Source organism: Camelus bactrianus, chromosome 19 (assembly GCF_048773025.1).
Source record: "Camelus bactrianus isolate YW-2024 breed Bactrian camel chromosome 19, ASM4877302v1, whole genome shotgun sequence".
Classification (NCBI taxonomy): Eukaryota; Metazoa; Chordata; class Mammalia; order Artiodactyla; family Camelidae; genus Camelus; species Camelus bactrianus.
Genome location: NC_133557.1, coordinates 17,073,532 through 17,091,594, shown reverse-complemented (window position 1 = coordinate 17,091,594; position 18,063 = coordinate 17,073,532). Strand labels below are relative to the sequence as shown.

Genomic DNA, 18,063 nt, shown 5'->3' with positions numbered 1-18,063 from the left:
AAACTTAGCTCTTCACAGGAGGCTGTGGAAACCAAGGATGTATCTGGATTCCCAGGTTCCTGATTTGTGGACCTTTAGTAGTTGGTTCCAGGGCCGGTATTTTGGAACTTGACCTGTTTCCTCCAGACCCCCTGAGTCAGTCAGGTCCCTGCAGGGGTCAGGTTTGGCTTCACAGGGCTGGTTCCCATGGGCACCTTCTCCAGCGCCAGGCCTGCCCCTCCCCTGGCTTTGGCTCTGCCAGCAGAGAGGCAGATTGCAGGAGCTGGAACAAACTCATTTCTTCAGTTTTTGTTTTAATTAAAATTCCACTGAACTATATTCTTGAGTAGCTAGAAATAGGGTGGTGGTTACACAACATTGTGAATGTACTTAATGCCACTTAATTGTATACTTAAAAATGGTTAAAATGGTAGGTTTTATGTTATGTATATTTGACTGCAATTAAAAATGCTAACATGGAGTTGGGATGAATGGGTCAAATCTCCAGCACTGGCTCCCCTCCGCTGGTAAATCCAACACTAAGTGAAGAGCTGGTGTCCTCAGTGGGACAGAGCAGGAGTGGCGGCGGGTGGCCACGCCTTCATGGCGGCATCCTTCTGTAGCTGAGGCAGGTATCTGTGGGTCCAGGGAGGGTTTGTCTGTCTGTAGTTGGTTTCTCACGGCTTTCTCGGCCAGCCTCAACACAAGGAATCGTGGCAGGCGAGGGCCCTGTAACATAGACTTCAGGGTTAGAAGTCACAGATGAAGTAAAGACATCAGGGGGACACACATCAGAAAGCAGCCCCAGCTGCTGCTGTACCAGAGCCGTGTGTTCTGGAGAGCCCAGGGGGAGGGCCAGATGAGGCAGCCCAGGACAGGACTTCAGGGGCGGCGGCCCAGGAAATGGAGCCGCGCAGCAAGCAAGGGTCAGCGGGCCTAGAGAAGACAGGCTCCCGGCCCGGCTCTGCGCCTGGGCTTGCCGTGGTGCCTGCGAGGGTCGGGGCCTCACCAGCTGTGGCAGGCATCCCGTCCTTAGCCCGTGTGCCCTTCTCCACCTTCCCCCAGGCTGGGGAGTCAGGGAGGGCTGGCAGGAAGGCACTGCTCGTGGAATTGAAAAGCCCCCGAAGCCCGTGCCGCCATCCTGGACACCCAGGACAGGCTGTCCTGGGGCCATGCAAGCAGAGGTGACCGGCCTGTGTTTTCTTCTCAGAAACAGACTGAATGGGAAGCAATGGCTGCGAAGGACTGGCCCGTCTTGAATGCCGCCTGCTGCGTGGAAGGGCCCGATCCAACTCTGCTGCCAAAGGCCGCCCCCAAGCCCAGTCTCTGGGCTCACACAGGGCTTCCCGAGGCCTCCACGCAGCCCAAGCCCACCGCCGCCCTGGCCTGCCACCGCCCAGCCAACGGGGAGAAGCGCCTGTCAGTTCTTCCGCCCACAACATAGGACCTTTCCTTTGCCTTCCAGTGGATAAATAGTTCAGAGTTCATATTCATAGACAGAATCAAGTTTTTATCATATAAATCTGCCTACACACATTTAATAAAGCATCAGATGATAAATACTTTCATTACATAGAAACTCTGGTTAGCAAAGCAGTACCTTGTCTTTTACATCATCTCCGGAAACACCCTGTGTCTGTTCTCTGGAGCTCACTGGGCTGCATGTTCCTGCACCTTCCTTGGTCGACTAGGGTTATCACACACTCAGAACTACACCTGCAACCCCTGGGGCCCCCTTTGCCCTCCTCAAGGAAGGCAGCACCTTTGAAGAGATGTCTGCTACCTTGAGCAGTGACCAGCAATGTATCACAGCAGGCTTGCCTTGCCTTTTGGGATAATCAGGGCAGAACCTGCTGTTACCCACAGTTTAAAAAAATGGACCGATCATGTGATTAGTATTTGATGCTTTTCACTCTCTTTAAGTTGTTACAGTATTTCTGCTTTATCGTGGGAGTTTGAATCATGGACCATAATTCTCCAGTGAGCAGATCAACTAAAGAAACATTTGTTGTTAAGCCTAATGTACTGATGTGCCGCCTTTTTTTCCTTCAGTCTAGACGTGTTGAGGGCGAGAGGAAGAGACGAGAGAAACGGGTGGGAGATGAACATGGAAGTGCAGCCTTGGGCTGTAGCTCTGGCCGTTGGGCTTCACAGCCCTCTGTCCACACTCACTGCAAAGCCGCCTCTCGTTTGGGAAGGAGGACCCCGGCTCGCCCGGAGTGAGAGTGAGAGCTGGTGGGATCCGGGGACTTCTCGGAGTTACCAGAGCCGGGGTGGCCCTCAGCACAAAGGCCTGTGTGTGGGGGTTCCTGGCAGAGCACCACAGTACTCCTGACCCCCGTGCCCGGGGCCTGGCAGGCGAGCTGGACATCGCTGGACAGGTCCTTGTGAGGATGTTTTTTAAAGTTCTATGTTTATATCCCCAAACTGGAAACAAAATCTCTGTCTACTTTAGCCTAACCCTCCTATTCATTTCTTTTTAATTGAGAAAAATCACAAGAAAAGGTGCCTTTGAAACATTGGGAAACTTGCTTACAAAGCTGTGCTAAATGGTAAATACCTTTCTCTCCCAAGACCAGCTGCTCCGAGAGCAGCAGGCGAAGAGTGGGGCTGGCAAAGGGCGCATCACTTCCCAGAAACCACCTGCTGCCCAAAGCACCAAGGCCTCAGAGGCCTGCTGCTCCTGGGCCCCGGCTGGGTGGGCAGCACAAGGAGACCCCAGAGACAGGGCAGGAGCTCTGGGCAAGAAATGCTGGCGGTGGGTTAGGCATGGTCCTCCTCCCTCAGCCCACCCAGGTTCTGGACCAGGCCCCCCACGGGCTTGGCTCTGAGCGCCTCCCACCACCAAGAGAAGCTTTCTTTGGAAACCAGAAGCCCTTGCACCCTCGTTCTTCTCAAGTGTCTTCACCTGCTCGCCCTGTCTCATCAGGGACCACCTCTTCTTTGTTTCCAACAGGTGACTTGTGAGTCCTTGGCAAGTTGCGCAGCTTGTTTTTGTATCCTTTCCATTTTGGGTGTGAAGCTGTTGCCCCAAGGCCTCTGCAGAACTGCCAAGCATGGCAAGTGATTGCCTTTCTTCAGAGAACAGACACCTGCACTTTTCTTGTGGTGTTGGTGTACATGCAGATTAATTTATATATACACACATGTACAGTACAGATCCTCATTTGATCCTTGTGAACTGTACACCTGACGTGCACACTGGAGGAACTTAGTGGCACATGGGTGTTGGGGAAAGTAGCCTGTAGGGGTGGCCGGGACACAGGGGGCAGCCAGGGCGAAGCCATCTCCAATGTCTGAGATGCCACTCTGGGTGCACTGACTGAAGAGCTGTTTTTAGAGAGGATTTTTTTCGTTATTTTATTTGTATCCACATGTCATTTACAACCCAAACAGCAAGACAGAAAAAATAAATTACTTGGTGGACAAGTTAATGCAGGACAGAGAGAGTGACCAGCCCTTGGCACCAGCTCATCCTTGAAAGATGGAGAAGTTACTGTGATGCCCACCATGCAGGTTTTCCTCCCAGATGCTGGCCCTGCTCAACAGCCAGGGCCACATTTCTAAGTGGCAGGATGCCCAGGTAAGGAGCCTAGCAGGCAGACAGACCCTCCTCCTTCCTATGCTCTCGGACGTGAGTAAGTCGGGTTCAAGCCTTATGCTTGAATGAGTGAAGTGATCACAAGTGATGGAGACAGACGGGTTGTCGAGTAGGTGCCTAAGGGACATTGCGGCAGGTACCCAGGGCTCTGGGAGCAAAGCCATGAACACAGCCACCCGGGCACAGAGAAGTGCCTACTGCAGCCTGGAATCGGGGCGCCCCAGAGTGGTGGGGATGTGGGCCTGTGGCCAGGCAGGTCACCGTGGGTTTGCACCCTACCCGAGGGTTGGATTCTGTGATGTCGCCTTTGCTAGAAGGCAGTTGGTGGCCTGCAGAGCTGACGGAGGAAGGGTGGGGTCAGTCTCTCCCAAAGAACAAGCTTGTTTTACAAGGTGACTAATCTTGCCCACCTCCGTATGCACTTGGGCTCATCAGAGATGCTGAAGTGTGTCAGTGTTTTCCTTGTTGCCTTGTATGTGTTTAGTTGATTATATTTTTTACATAGGGTTGTAGATCCAGTTTTAATAGGTGAGTTGTGATAAAGGAAACCTGGATTTATGACACATACACTTTGCATATTTTGAGTACTTATTTTAATTCTTGACGTTTAAGGAGCTTTTTGATCTGGGAGGCAGGCTCTCATTCTCCGGAGTCCCGGGTTCCTTAAGGGGAAAGCCCTGGCTGGAGGGTGTGCTGGCCCCTTGGGTGGGTGGTCCTGTGGGACTAGAGCTGCTTTGGCAGCTGAGTGCCCGGCAGTTGTCCGAGCGGACCAGAGCCCCTTGACTCAAGGCCCCACACCTGCTGACCAGAAGCGAAGGTGGGAGGTGGGTGAGGGGTACCTTGCAGGCTCTCGCGTGTACTGATGGCCCTGGAGGCTATCCCACTAGGGAGTTTCAGCGTGTTCTCCAGGCCGAGGTGTGGCTGTTTTGGGCTTTATCCAGCTCAGTCAGTGGTCCCGTGACAGGCCCTGCAGCCCCTCCTCCCGTGGGCAAGGCTGCCTTCCACGGTCTTTCTGTGCCCATCCTCGCCCACGGCGCCCTGCTTGTGCCGCCCCGCTGCCTCTGGTCTTCCTCTTCTTGGACCAAAATCCTTGGGTTGAAGCAGCTTTATCTATTCAGACATCACAGCCCAGGTGGATAAAGGTACTTGGCAGGAGATGAGAACTAGCCAAGAAAAAATCTTAAACAAACCAAACCTGGAATTTGGGCTTTTCCTAAAGCTTTTCCCCCTCACCCCACCTTTTCCTTGCTGAGACTTTACCTGGGGCAGGTTATCAGTTTGACTCATGTTTTGTATCACGTGTAAGTTTTCTGTATCCCATTGATTCGCAAGGCTCAGTTGTATGCTAAAGAAAGGTCCTCTAGACATGGAAAGAAAGGTGCGCACGGCCAGCCCTTCTGGGCCAAAGCCAGCAGCTTACCTGAGTCGAGAGTAACAGGGCCCCATCCTCCCTAACCCCTCTGGAGCACACCCCCACCAAGCCCTCCTGAATCAGCTTCCTGCCCAGGCCTTCGGAGCCCATCTCCAGTGGCTGGGGGAGCACCTGCCTCAGGAGAAGCTGCCACGCCTGGGAAACCAGGGAGTGTGGTGCCCACACCCTCCCTGGTTGGTCCCCTCCCTGAGCAAGGCTTCAGTCTAGGGCATCCACTGCATTGTCTCCTGTGGCCCATTGATCACAGCCGAGCCCGGGATGGATTTTGATTTTGGCCGAGCAAGTGAATAGTGGACGTGGTGACTGTGATACCACCGGACTTGCCACCCAACCCAGCTCTAAGTTTAGACAGACAGAACCCACAGGCCTTGGTTCTGATTCGTTTTCCGCAGGAACATCTGTGTGTTCCCAGTGCCAAGTCACACTGGGGAGGGAGGGCGAGGGCTGACCCACGTCCACAGGAGCGTGAGGGAGCGTGAGGTCAGAGGAGTACAGATGGGGCATTTGCCCGAGAGATGGTGGGCAGCCAGATCTTTGGTTCTTCAGCCCTGAGCTCTGTTCTGTGACCTGCCTTCAAATCTGGCCTCTCCTTTGAATGGAGGCCAGTCCTGCACCAGACTGGAGATCTGACGGCCTGGATCCAGCGGGAACCAGCCGTCCTACCTGCCCCGTGGTCCAGAGCAGGGCGGGGACCCATGAAAAAGGCACTGCTCACCCTGCAGATGAGAACGGGGCAAGGACCTGCTGCCTGGAGTTTTTAAAACCCTGTATTTTGGTTTGCGGGAGGTGAGGCTTGGCAGGGAACGTGTGGCTCCTGCTTTGCTGTCACGGCCTAGCTTCCACGGCCCTCAGACACAGCCCGGGCCAGAGCCTGGCTTCTCACTGGGGACTGTGGTTGTCTTCCCTCTGGCTGCCGGTGTCTCTCCTGCTGTCCACCCAGGGCAGGTGGCAAGCTGGGGACCTGACGAGTGTGTTTACCTGCCATCAGCGCCTGTTGTTCAGGAGCCTGGCTCTGGCGCAGGAGCCCCCCAGCGTGGGAATGACTAGGGCTCCTTGGCTAATGCTTTCTAGTGTCTATTTCTTTCCTTGATAAGTGGATGATCTGAAGGCGCTCCACGTGCCGTGCGGGGAGCTGGAGGTGGAGGGTCTGGGGTGAGGGCTGTTCTGAGTCCCCGATGGAGAGCTGCAGGGGGCAGGTTCCGGGGCAGCACCAGGGCCGGCGCACTCTGAGGGCACAGGCACCGCCCCACGGGCGCTGGCTCGCCCTTCATTTGTGTTCCAACATTCGGCACCCCCGCCCCTCAGTTTGCTGCAGGTGTGACTGGGAGAGCCAGTGCCGCTGGCCCTGGGCAGATGCAGCCTGCGGGGCAGGCCGCTGGGTGGTGCTGGGTGGTGCTGGGTGGGTGCGGGGAGAGTGGGTGCCTGCTGGGCTTCCGGGCACCGCTTTGTTCAGTGTATGGGGAGGGCCAAACGTGCCATCGCTGTTGTTCAGAAGAATGAGTAGCCCTGCTGGCGTTGCAGATTGAAAGCGTATCGAGCGCAGTCTTCCCGGAGGTTGCTGGAGGCCTGCGGGTGCTGTCCTGATGCCTTGTCCCTGCTCCCCTGCCACCCGGTCACTGACGGCCTGGTCTTCAGCACAGACCCTGCATTCCCCGAGGGCAGCTGCGGGAAGGGAGGCGGGGGTGGCAGGACCAGTGTGCTGGTGGTGCACTTCCTGTCCCCCCAGACACCCAAGAAGCCGTTGTCTTGGTGCTGAGGCCACTGCCCTGTTTCTGTTGGTCCAGCGGGCCCCTCCTCCTGTGGTGGCCGAGTGTGAGAGGCCAATCCAGAGAGAGGCACAGGTGCACCTTGACCGTCACTAGGCCTGGTGGAAGGGGACTCTTCACCCTGGGGAAGTGTTTTTAACAGAAAGATGGAACTTGCCTTTGGACTGTGGCTGTGCTGGGCTGGGAGGAAAGGGCCGCCCTCTCTGGGCTGAGTCTCCAGGCCTCACGAGGTCCCCTGTGGGGATGCTGCTATTTCTAAGATGCAAATTGCACATTTCCTAGATTTTGTATCTGTGGATTTGGATAAGGGAGGGGGACAGGGACAAACTGCTTGTACAATTTGAAATGGGCCGAAATGGTACTTCAAATCTTTTGATTGTTCCTAAATAAAAACGTAAATACTTTTCCCATCTGGTGACTTGATTTGTGGGGGAATCAGGAAAAAAAAGCAGATACATTGCCTGATTTGTTCTGTGGGTGAGACCAACAACTTGGGTGGATGAGTGGGGCAGGTTCCCTCGTGCACTTCAGGAAAGTTCCAGCTCACTGTCTCCCACACGGCTCGGTCCACTCCGGTGCCTCCTCTGGAAAGAACAGCGGTGTTGCCAAAATTATGCTAGAGACAAGGGAAACTTGAGTCAGACCTGGAGCCGTCAGGCGTCTGATGAGAGGACACTTTTTCTGGGAGGGAAGTCCTGATAAGCAAGGCTGTCATTTGCTGAGAAGAGGTTGGTGAATTTGCCTAAGGACCCAGGGGCCTTGAAGGGATGAGATTCAAGCCCAACTTCTAATATTCAAAGTGACTGAATCATGTTGGGGTGATCCTCAGGGCCTGCGCCGAAAGGAAGAAGGGACCCCTGAAATAAAAGCCCCTGGGTCGGACATACCAAGGCAGGACACCCAGGGGGACATCAGGCCCTGTTCCTGACCTGACCCTCTGGGGCCAACTGAAGTCTTGGGGAAGCAGCCTTGTGCTGAATCAAAAAAGCAAGTCCTCAGAAGCTAGTCCCCTGAAGCCAGTTAGCTGACCCCACGGTGGGTGCAGACACAGGCAGTGGCCCACTTATGACCCAGCTGTGGACAGTGGGCAGTGGTGGTAGTAAGGGGTCCCTGTGGGCATCTCCAGGGGCCTCCAGCAGGGAACTGAACCTGGCGGAGCCAGGACTTGATTGGTTTAACTGAAACGGGAAGAAACGAGGAGGTTGACCTTGTTTTGTTCCATGAGCAAGTTTGGTGGGATAACCTGATACCACTTAGAGTTGTCTCTTCCCCCAACAGAACTGACGTGTGAGAGATGATGAGCTCACGTGGAAAGACCAGTGTGTTTCTAGCCCCAGGCCCAGCCTTGGGTGATGTTCATGATGTGCCTGGTCAGGAGGGATGCTCTGCCCTTGCTCAAGACCACAGATCCTCGTTAAGGGCAGTGTGCTCAGCTGTGGTCAGAAACTGCTTGCCTTCTCCCCACAGGGCAGCTTTTAGAGCGGGAGCTCTTTACCTGAGTCCTATCTATGATCAGGCTGCAGAAAATCCTTAAACTTGCAGGTGATGCTGTGTGCAAGATCAAGGCTTGCCCTTTTGAACCTAGTCTACTCTGTCCTGGTCGGCTGGCCAGCCAGGAGCAGTTCCTGTTGGTGGTGACAGGAGAGGCCCTGCAAGGAGCCAGCTGCCCTCTTCTTGCCTTTGCCCCTGGTACCACTGACCGTCTTCCCTGCTCTGCTCTTGGTTTCTTCTGCCCAAATTGGCAGTTGTCAACTCTGACCACTCATTCAGATCACCTGGAGAGCTTTTGAAGAACTCTTCTGCTCAGGCCCCAGGAACCATTATTTTTCAGAAGCTTCCCAAGTGGTGCATAACCCGTGGTGGAAGTTGATGCCAGCCCAAGCAACACACTATGGAGTCGTGACCTGCATGCATGGTGCGAGGCAGGCCACTACCCACCATGGGCCAGGATATCCCTGCCCCGGGGAGGGTACCCCCCAACCCCTACTCCCATGCTGGGCCTGCCAGCTCATTCAATGATTGTCAGGTCTGGAGGAATTTGAGGTGAAACTGATCTGTGAATTTGCTTGAATCTGTTGTCATCTCTTCTAGGAAGAAGGATCAAGACCTTTTCAGTGAAAGGCAAAGGCAGTCATAGGAGAGACTGGAGCGGGTGTGTCTCAGGTCTGTGAGGCTGCCTGGGAGAGCAGACCAGTACGGAGGGATGTCCAACTTAAAATGAAAGTGGTCAACGCCCATGGCCAAGGACGTCTCATGATGCAGACGGCCCCTAACCCAGTGATCAGCACAGAACCTCTTCCTTCACTGGTCAGAAGTTTTCTCCTGCCCACGAGAAATCTGGGAAGACCTTTCTTGTCCAAGAGAAAAGACCACCTTCTTCTGAGTCAGACCACGAAGCTCTAATCAGAGAGCCAAGGGGCCAGCAAGAGCCTGAGCAGTGAGGCTCCATTTGAGTTAGTTCAGTGGACAAGCAGGTTCTCCAAGTGGGTGGTGCTCAGAGGGGCCTTCAGTGGCCCAGGACTGGCCCCAAACCTGAGAACTTGGCACATGCATGTCTTGGTCTGATTTGTTATACAGAAAAAGGATGCTCTGAACCGACTGCTCTAAATCTTTGGGCTTGTTTAAAAAAAATCTTGTTCTCTCCAAAGCCGGCGACCATGCTTCAGTACGTGCATTGTCACACCAGGGCCGGGTACCAGTGACCACTTTAAGAACCAACCGGTTACGCGTCCTGTGTTCCTTCAACGGCAGGTCTTCTCAGGCCCCTGGGCTGGCTTTTTATGCCTGCACGGCATCGTTTTTGATCCACACCAACACAGACTGCTATGAGAATAGCCTCAGGCAGGGCAGGGCAGGGCCCTTCAACCTTGTTCTAGGCACAGAGAACTGGGTTGCAAGCGAGAGAGGCACGTAGAAACCGACTTCTGAATGCTGCGTTTCCTTTTTTGAAGGAGAGGTTTCTTTGGGATGGGGAAGGGACTCTGGTTCATTGTCCAAGCTGGCTAACCACAGGCAGGCTGCATTCTACCCAGCCATACCCTCCGCGGAAGAGCTGGAGAAGGTGGCCTCACACCTCCTCAGCCCAGAGGGAAGATCTGCTTGGCCTGGAAAGTTACCAAGAACCAGACTAACCATTCCTAGTAAAGAGAGCAGGCTTTCTAGAGCCTTCAAAAGAACACACAAGTTAAATAAAGGACGTGAGGATGATTTATCTGGCAGCAGATCTTAAGATGGCAGGACTAGCAAACGCCGACCCTGAGCATGGACACGGGCAGCAGGTTTGCGTAAGCCGGACGCTGGCCCGGCTGAGGTGCTCTCACGCCCACGAGCCAGGACTGCAGCCTCTGTCCTGAGGTGGGGCTGCCTTCCCCACCTTCCCATCACATTCCTTGGGTCTTTTTACCAGTTGGACGTAAGCTGCTGTGAACACAGCAGCATCCTTCAGCACCTGGCTGCCCATCCCCCGCAGGACAGGCAACTCCTTAATCCTTCTTCTTCCTAAGGGAAAGCAGACTGAGTTCTCTTTGCCTTTTAAAAAAAGAGGCTTTGCTGTTTCTCCTCTTCGCACCCCCTCGCCCATTCCTGACAGGGCTCAACATCCCCAGTCAAACCCTGCCGACAGGGTGGCTGGCTCTCCTCGCAAGGGTGCGCCCTCCAGGGGCGAGGAGCAGGGAGGAGAGCATCACAGCACCACTGAGAAGAGAAATACTGTTTTTAAAAGTCCTTTCAGAAGGGACACTTTTCCAATAAAATTTAAAATTTTTATTAACATTTAAATTATAAAGCAAACGTTGGCAACCATATATAGACATGTTTGCTATGGACAGTTGACGGCAAGGTCATACTTTCAAATACGACTTCAGAATTGGTTTAAATAGATCCATACGTTTTCTCAGAAACTCTGTAATTTTCTTCGGTTTACAATCCATGATATGGAAAGTTTAATATAACGTTAAAATAATTTACCAGCTACCCTAAAGGTAAGCTATAGAAAACTGAATCACTGTTAGGATTGAATAACAACAAGGCTTGAACGGCTCAGTGGTTCTTCCGACGATTACGTGTAAATCTGGAAAAGGTAACACTGTTAGTTGAACTGTAAAGTCCATAAAAAGAATAGTTCTGCCCCAGTGCACAGATGACTTCATTCATTTTGCTTCCCCGATCCCCCCACCAAGCAGCTTTCAGGTCAGAAGTGGAAGACATAGAAAATCATACAGCCTACGTGAAATAATGAAGATAGTGAGAAAGAGTGTGCAAAAAATAAACTTTAAAACTCCATACTCCAACATCATGTATGTCTGTCAACAGGATTTTCGACTGACTTCACGGAACTTGAGATCATCTCAGCATCCTCTTGCAGCGTCGGCTGGCAGACTCAGATCCGAGGGGAGTGGTCTTCAGTCCGAAAGGGGGGTTCGTAGCCAGTCTGCTGGGGCTGCAGAGGGTGCCTTCTTGAAGGAGGGATGTTAATTGTGTGCAGGAGTTTCCTGAACGTACGAGGGACAGTCCTCAGCTTGACCTCTGCCTTGATGACTGGTTCCTCCATTCTGGCCAGGCTGGCACCGATCATTCTGACCAAGGTCTCAAGCTGTCATCTTGCTGTGGGTCTCAGGGGCCATGGTGTCAATGCAGGCACGCCCTTGCCGACAACATGGGAGGGATCGTGGCACAGCATGTCCAATGCCCACAAACTCATCCACCCTGGTGATGGTCCTTCAGGCTTGCGTCCAGGCTGCAGGCAGGTGGTGTAGTGGCCCGGCGTGTCCAGCTCCAGGGCCCTCGTCCTCCTACGGCCCTGAAGCACTGCTGTGGCTCTGGGACATGCTGTCGCTGTCCCTGCTCCAGGTGGCACCCTGGAGCTCGGCCTCCTTCGCTGACCCCTCTTGGGGCATCCCTCCACAGCCCGGGCTGCCCAATGCTACTATTTTTAACATGAGCCCCTGTATCTGTCAGGCTGGGCAGTGCTTCTGGCAATGGGCAGTGTGCCCTTGTGCTGCATCCTCCTCTCCAGGCAGGCCCTGTGCGCCTCTGCTCTGGCTCCAGGGCCAAACTGAGGGGACATGTGCCCTCCCTGCCTGGCTGTGGTTTTAAAGCTACAGGACAATGTAAACTCTTTCTCGGTAGCCCAGCAAGGCTGCTGCTCCTCCTCTCCTCTCAGGAATGTCAGCGGTTCCTCGGGGCCTCCTGTGCCACTGGCTGAGGCAGCCTGTCTCTCCAAGTAGCTGTGGCCATGGTCTTGACCCCGTAAGATGGAAGCTGCACATCCAGAAGTCAGGGCCAGAGGCATGTGCTTAAATGTGAGACAGTACAGTTTTTGCCTTCACCCGGAGCTGGGGCGTGGAGGCCCAAAACAGTAATACATCTCATTAATGGCTTGGTTTCCGTCTAGTGTTCACTGCTGGAACCCAGGCTCCAGGCGGCAAGGCCAGTACCATGGTAGGCTGCTTCCCAAGAACCCAGTTCACGGCACTCCATGAGGTGCACAGCACCCGCTGCTCTCCACGAGGCTGGGGCATAGCTAGAGGCGGTTGTCTCCATTGACCCGAGTCCTTCGTGGGGCCCTGGACAGAAGGGAAGAGCGTCCTTACCAGCAGCGGGTGCAGCCCGGTGGGACAGCCCACAGACAAAAGAGCGGTCCTGCACGAGGCTCCAGGCGCTCCTTCCCATCTCTCAGGCCCCCTTCTCCAAGCTGCAGACTGGCCACCTTCCCTCCAGCCCCTCACCTTCGTTCCCGACTGTCAAAATGGTCCGAGAGATGCTCCTGGGAGATGCGGAAGTCCTCAAATGGCTGCTGGTAGCGGGCTTCAAAGGAGCCTTCCCGGGCCCGCCCATGAAATAGCTGGCCCGAGGCGTCGCAGCCTCGCTCCCGCAGGGATGCCCCGCCGAATGGACTCAGGTCGCCGTTCTCCTGCTTTCATGGGGCAAATGCACAAGTCAGCGGCTGCCCAGCACCCGGCAAAGCTGGGCCCAGTGCTTGCCCCGCCGCAGTTACCTTGGCAGGGAAAACATCTATCTTGACGAGCAGGGAGGCCAGCTCCAGGTCCTCACTGTAGTTGTTCTTCAAAGGCACCGCTCTGTATCCTAGGAGAAAGCCTGGCCCTCAGCCCAAGAGGAGGGCAAGCAAGGCCCCCCACCCCTAAGCCAGATCACAGGAGGCAGTCTCAAGAAAGGGTCCTCACCCGTCTTCAGGCCCTTCACCAAGAAGGTGGCCTGAGCCAGGAAGTTCTGGTCACTAAACATGTCTTCCTCATACACCACGAAACGCAGGAAGGCGAATTCGGGGTTACTGATCTGGAAGTGGAAGGGCTTGGCTGGCCACACAGGGTTCAGTCCGTTGTCCACTGCAAAAGCGAGAGCAAGAGGCCTCAGGCCACCATCGGCAGAGGATTGGGTCACGGGTGTGGAGGGGCCTTCAGTGCCCTGGGAGTATGAGGACAGTGAGTGGGCTGGGGAGACTAACCCACAAACTCTGTCTTCTGCTTGGTGCTGTCATACTCTGCTCCAGCCACCTCAATCTCCACAAAAGGACACACGATGCCCCGGCCGTTCTTCGGCAGATGTCGGGCCCCCAGCACCTGTAAGGCAGGCAAAGATGGACCCAGGACCATACTCAGGCTCCCTTCAAGTCCCCGCTATGCAGTGGAAGTAGCACGCCCTCTGCTGGGCCCCACGGGCACTGCCCATCAAGTCCCTCAAATCATCGGGGTCCTGAGAGCAGCTGCTGCAGCAAAAATTCTTTTAAAGAAGTCTTAGTTTTAGCTATAATTTTCATATAAGTTTTTCAATCTACTCCACATTAAATCTGTCTCTGATTTAATATGGAAATTTTTAAATACTTCCCCCTAGAACAAAAAAATAGAATCTTTGGGGAAGAACACACTCACCCCATGCTGTCCTCACTCCTTCAACACTCTGCTCAGGCCCCTCGCATCCTGAACCCCACAGCACCAAGCTTCTGACCTGGGGCGAAGGGGTGCTCAAGGATACTACACCAGAGTGAGCCCTGCAGCCTCGAGGGGGTGAGGTGCAGGGTCAAGTCTTGCTCAAGCTCCATTCTAGGAAGTGTGGTCCAGCTTGTTCCTGCTCTAGCTTCCTGCCCGTCTTCTGCCCACTCCTGCCAGGCAGTGGCCATTCACAGCTTGGCCTTACCGGACAGCCTGACTCCTCAGAGCCAAGAAATGGCCACATTCAGCCCAGTGGCTTCTGGCCTGTGCTGCTCAGAGCCCAGCCTCACAGTGGAGGCTTGCAGCCACCTTCACGGACGGCCGTGTCTTCCTCGAGCTCGAGGACAGTCCAGTGCCCCTCCCCCATCATACTAACCAGCACCTCCGCCCCGACATCTGAAATAACCCCTGGCAGAGGGTCCCCTTCCCACCTCGATGGAGATAGCACACGGCTCCAGCCCCCGGAGGCTGCTCTTGTCGAAGGGGTCGAAGGCCTCGTCCCGCATGGTGCTGGGCTGCAGCACGTAGCCACAGTGCCCGCCGGCCATGAAGAGGGCCTGGTTCATCTGCATGGGCTTGTCTGGAAGAGCCGGGAAACTGGACTCCAGCCCAACTGCCTTGGCAGGGCCCCTCCACACCCACAGGCCGCCTCCTTACCTGGGGTCTGGAAGTTGAGGGCCACCAGCTGACTGCCACAGATCCACATGGGCAAAGGGTCATAGTTGGAGGAGTCCAGCCGCTGGCCCTTGGGGTAGATGCGGGACAGCTGCAGCCGGTTGTACTGGAGGAACTTCTTGCCTTTGGCCTTGTTCACGTATTTCTCAGCCTTGGTTTCCGGGAAGGATGACATGTCCCGGTAGCAAGCGCGTTCTGTGCCGATCTCTGGGCCAAACAGGGAGAGCGCTTACAGAGCCCGCCCACCCAGGCGCCGCTGGGGGCCGGCCCCCCAAAGCCCCGGTCTGGGCGGGACCCTTACTGTCTTCGTCGAAGGGAACAGGCCGGCAGTAGACAACAAGCTCCGAGAGCTCCAGGGCGATCTTCTTCCTCCGCTCCATCATCTTCCCCTCTGTGAGCTGAGGGCACACGGGCCCTGAGCCTAGGCCGGAGCCCTGCCCCGGACACCAAAGCCCGGGCAGCCCGGGGCACACGCCCCCGCACCTTCCATACCCCACTGTCTGTCCTCAGCTCACCTCAGAACCACCCCGCCTCTTCCCTGCCCCCGAGGACACGTGCGCTCCAAGACTCAGGGTGGGATCCTCATCAGCCATAGACGTGTCTTGCAGCCCCTCCACCTCACCCTACATGACCTGGGGTGGCATCAAGTAGGAATTCCCCCTCCCTGGCGAGCACCTCCTTCTCCGTCCCAGGCTCACAGAAGAGCCTCCCTCCTCCAGAAGCTGGTCGTTCCCACCCAGCCTGGGCTCTGCGTCCTTCCACCTCCTCGCCCGCCTGAATCCTGGCCTGGCCCTGCAGAGGCTGTGCCTTGGCCTTCCACACTCCGTGATGCCCATTGCCATCCCATAGCTCCTGACATGGTAGTGTCACTCAGGCCACCTGCTGTTGCCAAATCCAACAGGAACTTTCAGGTTCTGATCCTGCCTGTCTGCTCCACAGCCCCTGCCTCACTGGCCTCCCCTTCCAGCCCCTCCTTTCTCAACACCCACATCCTAGAATGCTACACCCCATTCCTACTCTACACCCCACCCCATCGTCCCTGAGCTCCTGGGCACCCACTGCTGCTTCCAACCCAGGACTCGTCTTCTCACCTTTGCCCTTGCTATCCAGTTGCCCAATAGGTAGAGCCACCGGGATGTCCCTCAGGAATCTAACTCCACACTCCTCAACAAGCCACACCGCTCTTCACATGTCTGTTCCTCCAATCCCCACCTAGTGGCAAGGGCTGTATCCCTGAGGCTGCCCACTGCTCTGAGGGCCACCGGCAGGCTCTCACCCTGGCATCCGCAGTCTGGGCTACTTCTCGGATCTTTTTCACCCAGTCCTGCAGCTCCTCCTGTGAGTCAGCAGCCACATCCAGGGACCAGTGTGCCACTGATGCCATGCTGATGGAGAAGACGAACAGCCGGTTGTTCTTGCCCTCGGGACGGATGGCTAGAGGGAGAGGAGAGCAGAGCTGGGGGACAAATGTGTCCCCGTCCCCCCACCCCGTGCCCCGAGATGAGGTGCCACTGCTCTGCCAGGCCTGTTTTACAGCTGAGGATGCTGCAGCCCAGTGACAAGTCACAGCTACTTGGGGCCATGTGCCCCTCCCCTCCTGTCTCCACGTCGCTGTCACACGCAGGGACCAACCCATCAGGACTGTGGATGTCAGCTGGCCAGCAGCAGCATCCACGGTGCCTGTAAAGGGCGAGTGTGCAGGTGTTCAAGCTGGGGGTGAAGAAGGGAGCCTGGGTATCAACGAGGTGTCCGGGAATGGGGAGAGCACGGAGGGAGGGCAGCCTCTGGAGGTACAGCCATCGGCTTCCTGCTGTGGGGCATGGAGAGAGCCACCAGGGACAACCTAACCCTAAGGAGGACTGGGCAAGAAAAGGGCAGGGGCTTACCTATCTGACAAGCTGGCACATCCAAGACCCCCCGCAGCAAGTCCCCCAGGGGGCTGTTCTCGTCCAAGTGCTGTGGGAGGCAAAGCCCACGGGTGGTGAGCATGTCTGCTTACACACACGTGTGGGGGATGTCTGTGTGCACAAGACAAATACATCTGACAGCGTTCATATGACCACACGGATGTGGCCCGTGTTCACGGGAGCCTGTGGACTCCATGGAAGTGGGACGGGACCACACACAGGTGGGGGGGGGGGTCTGCACAAGCAGAGAACCTGTGGGTGGGAATCCTGTCCCACCAGTGTGGCTCTGCTCTCACCTCCCTCTCAGGCTCCAGGGCTGCTGGGCTGACCATCTCTTCCACGTAGTTTGAAGGGAACCACAGCTGCTTCTTCCCACCATAGTCCCCCCGCCACCTGTGGAAGCCACAGGACGCTGATCACCAGCAACCACCCCAAACTCCCAACAGGAGGGCATCACGTCAGGGTCCCACAGCTAAGCCAGGCCAAGGCAGGCCTGCAGACACACATCGGGGCACACGACCCACGCCTCCCGAGCGCTCTGTGTCAGCACCCCCCCCCCCCCGAGCCCAGCACTCCTGGCCTCACACCACAGGTTCCCGTCCAGGGACCAGGCTCACCAGCCTCCCTCTTGCTTCTCCACGTTCTGGATGATGGCACTCTTGGTGAAAGTCAGCTCATCTTCTCTCTGGGCCTTATAGTCAAAGAGAGCTTTGACGGCACACTGCGGGGGAGAGAAGCGCTGGTCAAAGCAGACAGTCCCTCCCTGCTCCTCTCCTGACCTGCAGCCTCACGTGTGCACACACACTCTTAGGTTTCCCAACTGGGGCTCAGGAGGCCAGAGGTGCCACTGCCAGCAACCTGCCTTCCTTACAGTCCTAACCCTGGCCCTGCAGGAGGCTCCAAGACAGGTCTGATGGGAGAGCCAGAGTTTCTGCCAGGGAAGTTTCTGCCAGGTGGAACGTTGTAAGTTCCTGCCCTGGGCCCCAGGGAAAATCCAGAGTCTGCACAGGAGTCCATCTGGGAAGCTGGGAAGGGAGTGTCTGCAGGTGCCCAGTGCCTCCCCTGGGACCAGGAATCTCTGGCTGTAGCTGGGACCCCATTATTCCTTATCTACAAAGTAGGAGATGGAACCTTCTCCCTGGGTCCCTGGCTGCTGAGATAAGGGGGTGAGGAATAGGACACAGCTCCTTACTCCTTAGAAAAAAGGCAAAAGAGGAAGCTTCTATCTGACGGACCTCCACAATGGGAGGGAGCAGCAAAGAACAAAGTCTTCTGGCCAATGTGCCCCAACCTGCACCCTCCTGCCGCCCAAAGAGGAAATGGAGGTTACACTGGGGAGCAGTCTGGAAGGGTCAGTCCTGACTCCCAGGGACGGGGCTGGGGAGGGGTCAGACCTGGGAGAGCTGTGGTCGTAAACCAACCACATATCTCTCACAACCTTTCAGGCCTCGGAAAACCACAAACACCACTTCTCCACAAAGACCGCAGGTGGCCCCAAGCAGAGAGATACAAGCCCCAAGGAGCTGGGAACCCTCCCCAGCTTCCTGTGCCCAGAACCCGAGGCTGTACCTTGAAAGTTGGCATGGGGTTTGCCTCCACGTAGAAGCCAGGGTTGCGCCCCTCGTACAGCGCTCCATAGTCAGGCTCCTGGAAACAGGGCACAACAGGATGCGTCAAGGCCCAGAGACAGAAGCCGCAGCTGGCTTCCTGTATTCCCCGCCCCTTCCCCATCAGGCCACCAAGCCTGGCACCTGGT

At 55.8% G+C, this 18,063-nt stretch overlaps 2 protein-coding genes and 1 pseudogene across 16 annotated transcripts in view; 1 reads left to right on the top strand and 2 right to left on the bottom strand.

Annotated features, from left to right (window-relative positions):
- ZHX3 (zinc fingers and homeoboxes 3) overlaps positions 1-7,188 on the top strand; it is a 120,924-nt gene extending 113,736 nt beyond the window's left edge. For all 11 annotated transcript variants that reach the window (XM_045519384.2, XM_010958739.3, XM_074347285.1 and 8 more), the window contains one exon: positions 1,190-7,188. In XM_045519384.2, coding sequence (XP_045375340.1) covers positions 1,190-1,200 — 11 coding nt within the window. In that variant the 3' untranslated portion in view covers positions 1,201-7,188. The remainder of the gene's footprint in view (positions 1-1,189) is intronic.
- Positions 7,189-10,525: 3,337 nt separating this feature from the next.
- Positions 10,526-11,715, bottom strand: LOC123617944 (biogenesis of lysosome-related organelles complex 1 subunit 4-like; annotated as a pseudogene).
- Positions 10,526-18,063, bottom strand: part of PLCG1 (phospholipase C gamma 1) — a 35,034-nt gene continuing 27,496 nt past the window's right edge. For 2 of the 5 annotated variants that reach the window (XM_074347275.1, XM_074347279.1), the window contains 13 exons: positions 17,877-17,954; positions 16,925-17,028; positions 16,604-16,700; positions 16,287-16,356; positions 15,677-16,080; positions 14,702-14,798; positions 14,383-14,607; positions 14,157-14,305; positions 13,242-13,356; positions 12,961-13,122; positions 12,774-12,862; positions 12,505-12,692; positions 10,526-12,342 (listed from right to left, as the gene is read on the bottom strand). In XM_074347275.1, coding sequence (XP_074203376.1) covers positions 12,300-12,342; positions 12,505-12,692; positions 12,774-12,862; positions 12,961-13,122; positions 13,242-13,356; positions 14,157-14,305; positions 14,383-14,607; positions 14,702-14,798; positions 15,677-16,080; positions 16,287-16,356; positions 16,604-16,700; positions 16,925-17,028; positions 17,877-17,954 — 1,821 coding nt within the window. In that variant the 3' untranslated portion in view covers positions 10,526-12,299. The remainder of the gene's footprint in view (positions 12,343-12,504; positions 12,693-12,773; positions 12,863-12,960; positions 13,123-13,241; positions 13,357-14,156; positions 14,306-14,382; positions 14,608-14,701; positions 14,799-15,676; positions 16,081-16,286; positions 16,357-16,603; positions 16,701-16,924; positions 17,029-17,876; positions 17,955-18,063) is intronic. The other 3 variants (XM_074347276.1, XM_074347277.1, XM_074347278.1) reach the window with 3 other exon arrangements.